This window comes from Pteropus medius, unplaced genomic scaffold (genome assembly GCF_902729225.1).
Source record: "Pteropus medius unplaced genomic scaffold, Ma_sr-lr_union100, whole genome shotgun sequence".
In the NCBI taxonomy this organism is placed as follows: domain Eukaryota; kingdom Metazoa; phylum Chordata; class Mammalia; order Chiroptera; family Pteropodidae; genus Pteropus; species Pteropus medius.
In genome coordinates, this window is record NW_024342466.1 from 2,864,572 (window position 1) to 2,868,175 (window position 3,604).

At 55.3% G+C, this 3,604-nt stretch overlaps 1 protein-coding gene across 1 annotated transcript in view; it reads right to left on the reverse strand.

Moving 5' to 3' along the window:
• Nucleotides 1–209: 209 nt before the first annotated feature.
• PER2 (period circadian regulator 2) overlaps nucleotides 210–3,604 on the reverse strand; it is a 38,365-nt gene continuing 34,970 nt past the window's right edge. Inside the window, 1 exon segment of the mRNA XM_039861602.1 lies at nucleotides 210–2,288. Within this exon segment, the coding sequence (XP_039717536.1) occupies nucleotides 2,139–2,288 (150 nt within the window). The 3' untranslated portion in view covers nucleotides 210–2,138.

Here is a 3,604-nt window from a genome sequence, read left to right on the forward strand (position 1 = left end):
AGCGGCGGCTGCAGCTGCAGCCCGGATGGAAGAGGCGTGTGTCACTCAGACCGAGAGGGGCCGGCAGGAGGAACGCCGGGCCGGGGAAGGTGGGAGGGGCCTTTGTGACAGGGTCCCTGACGCAGACATTGTAGAGTTTTTCTTGAATCTTTTGAAAATCTCTGATCCCTATTCAGTTTTTCTTCTGTTACATTAAAACTACATACACGTAAAAATATACTTACTTTATTTACCAATTTTCTAAAAGGCAAAAAAGTCATAAAAAGACACAAGCAGTCGAACAAACGCATTGCACTGGGTGGAGAAAGCTTGGTTTGTGCGTGAACAAACCACTTGTCCGGCAAGGCTTAACGGGTCGGTACCGACCCAGAGCTTATTTACATTTCTTCTTAGGAACATTAAAAAGAAGGCTCAGTTTAAAATCGAGAGTTTTCATAATACCCGTGTAAGCACACTACCAAAAACACAGAAGACTCGACGCGGCACGGTGTAAACAACTTCACCAAATGCTGCCGCCTGCAGCTCCTCAGCACGTGGAAGCTGCGCCCTTGACGAGCATAAATAATGAAATAATGCTGGCGGCAAACATTCATAACAGTAGAGGACGTTGTGGCAGTTTGTTCAGGTGACAAAAACGTAGCCTTCTCTATTGTTTAATCCCTTACCGACGGGACTTCAGAGGCCGGAAGCAGTCGGCAGCATCTAACTGCCACATGTGCGCTGCTTGAAAGTGACGTTACTTTGTAAATGAAAAAACCATTTAAACGGCGTTTCGTGTTTGAGTTTATAAAAATAGGATTGATATTCAGGCATAAGATGGTTTTCCTATGAAAACCAACTGGAACACAAGGAGACATCACCGTCACCCGTTCTAGCAGCCACTTCTCTGTCACAGGACGAGGGAAAACCTGCTCCCTTTTAGTTCCCACGCTTGGTCCAACATTAAGTCATCGCTTCAGCAGTGGGACCTTCTCACTCAGTCCAGGGACCAGGGACATTTTCCCAAACAGTCTTTGGGGCGTGTGATGCAGCATGAGGTTTAGCAAAAAGCCGGGCAGACTGGCCTCGCTCTCCCCAGTGTCCCAAGGACATTGAAGTGCCAGTGACACTAGGGGATGAGACCAGAAGCCGCCCCAAGTGAGGTCGGGCCCATGGAGACAGAGGGCCACTGTCTCGGCCCGGGGTCAGGGGTCGAGGGGGAAACATGGGCGCAGCCGCTGCTCTGGGCCAGGGCCGGGCTCGTGGCCGGGCGGTGTCAGCCGGAGGGCCAACACGAACGCGGCCCAGGTGCGAGGACCAAAGCCTGGGCTGCAGACGGAAGTCACCACAAGGAGAGGACCGACGACAGTTTTGTCTACGTGTGGTCACGGCCTGGAGAGGCCCACGAGCGACGCGGACACACGCGGAGGGCTGGGCGTGCTAGGCTGACAGCGCTGGTCACATGACCACGAGGCTTCTTTAGTGCAGAGCAAGCATTCGACTTTGTCACCCCAGACGAAGGTGCATCAGGCAGAAGCGCCTGCCACGGGCAGCTGGAGCCGAGGCTGCGGGTGTGCTGAACCACACTTCACACCACTTAATGGCCACATTTTGAAAGAAAATTAGGATAGGCTGTGATCCCTAATTGGCATGTTTTTACAACACTGAGTCTGACTAGATGATAATACGGGGGAGCAGCAGCCCCGAGAGAGGACAGAATTCCTCCTGTACAGACACCCTGGGAAAGCTCCAGAAGGCCAGTGCCCTCAGCTGAGCCGCATGTGCTCACAGCCTGTGATGCCTTGGGACGCCCCACAGGGGGCTAGTGCACACTGGTGCGCTGGACAGAGGCTCAGTATGGACCTAGGACTTCTGCCAGCATTCAGGCAGCCCCCCGACACAAAGGGGGTTCAGCCTTTCTCAGGTTACATCACAAGAAAGCTCGCTTCCCTATAATCCAAAGTTCACATCAATATTTTAAAACATAAAAATGTATTTCTTCCCAAACCCTTCCCACCCTCCACAGTTTTAAGTCATCCTTCGGAAAACTATGCGGGTTTTTTTTTTCTAAAACAAGAACGAACCAACGTAAGTATACCCGCCATTTCATCAGACACCAACGTGACGCTGTCCTGTCTTCCCATGGGGCGGGATGGGGGTTACGTCTGCTCTCCATTCTCATGACTCGAGGGGGGTCCATTTTCCTCTTCTTTGGTGCCTGCCACTTCGCCAAGTCCCAGAGCAGGGCTGTCCTCTTCATATGGCACACAAATGTCACCTTTTCCCTTGCTTTCACAGTAAACACATTCCTTAAGAGAAAAACGTGAGATTAGTCACAAAAATGAGATCTTCATTACAAAAATGCAGCCCAGCCTGAGCGAGGTGCAGGCGACCAGGTGTTAGCTGTGAGGGGGACCAGCAGCCTCTAAGGGTGCTGCTCAGCTGTGGGACCCCTGCCTGCTCCCGAGGGGCCACACTCAGCTCCCCAAGGTCGGGGGCAGTCAGGGCCTTGCCTGAGAGGCGGCTTTGCGCAGAGAGGGGTGGCCTAAGCCGGCAGGCTCACACTCTGTTCTGCCTGTGGGACCGGGAGTTGTTACTTGCCCTCCGTAGCCTCAGTTTCCTCATCTGTAAAATGGGGTACGGACGATGCACCTGTCTCGTCTGCTCATCCCCAGACTATGCGTGAAGCCCCTGTCATGTTCCACGCGTGCTCTAAGCACTGGGAGCCAGCAGTGAACGTCCCGTGGAGGGGACATCCGTGGAGGGGTGGGGGACGACGAGGGGAACGAGAACTGCTCCGCAGGGTGTAAAATGACGGGACGTGGAGAGGTGCGGGGGTGTCTGTAACTTCACAGTGGACATTCAGAAAAGGCCACAGAAAAGGTGACTGTGGTGGTTTAAGTACGTCCACGAATTCTTCGACACGCTTTCCTCTAAAGGTGGAGTCTCACTCCTGTCTCCTTAAGTGGGGACTGGGCTTAGTGCCTCGCCTCTCACAAAGAGGACGTGCCGGACATGACACGTGTGACTTCTTCCATGGGGCCATAAAAGGCACCGTAGCTCCCCGTCCTTCCTGGGGAAGCCAGCTGCCACGTCACGAGGACACCCCAGCAGCCCGTGGAGAGGTCTGCGTGGCACAGGGACACTGAGGCCTCCTGCCAATGGGTGACCTGACAGGCGTGGGCGGGAGCCTCGCCGGGAGGGGCCCTCCAGATGACGGGGGCCCCAACATCCCGCCTTCAGCCTCAGGAGAGGCCACGCCAGAACCACCCGGCTAAGCTGCTCGCAAATCCCCGAGCCACAGAAACAGCGGGAGATGAGGGACGCTCGGCTCTGGGATGCTGGGTTCGGGGCTGTCTGCTGGGCCGCACTGGGTCACTAACACAGCAGCGTCTGCAAAGCAGGCGTAAGGGAAGCCGGAGTCAGCCACGTGTCCGAGGGGAGAGGACGCCAGGCGGAGGGAGGGCGGACGCCTGCCTGCCAGTCGGCACAGCCAGAGGCCAGTGTGGCTGGGAGGGCAGGGAAGGGAGGGAGGGGGAGGACAGGAATGGCCCACTCCGTGAGAGCAGCGTATCTCAACTGAGAGGCAATGTCTATAGTCTGGTTTGAGGGGTGACGTGAGCAG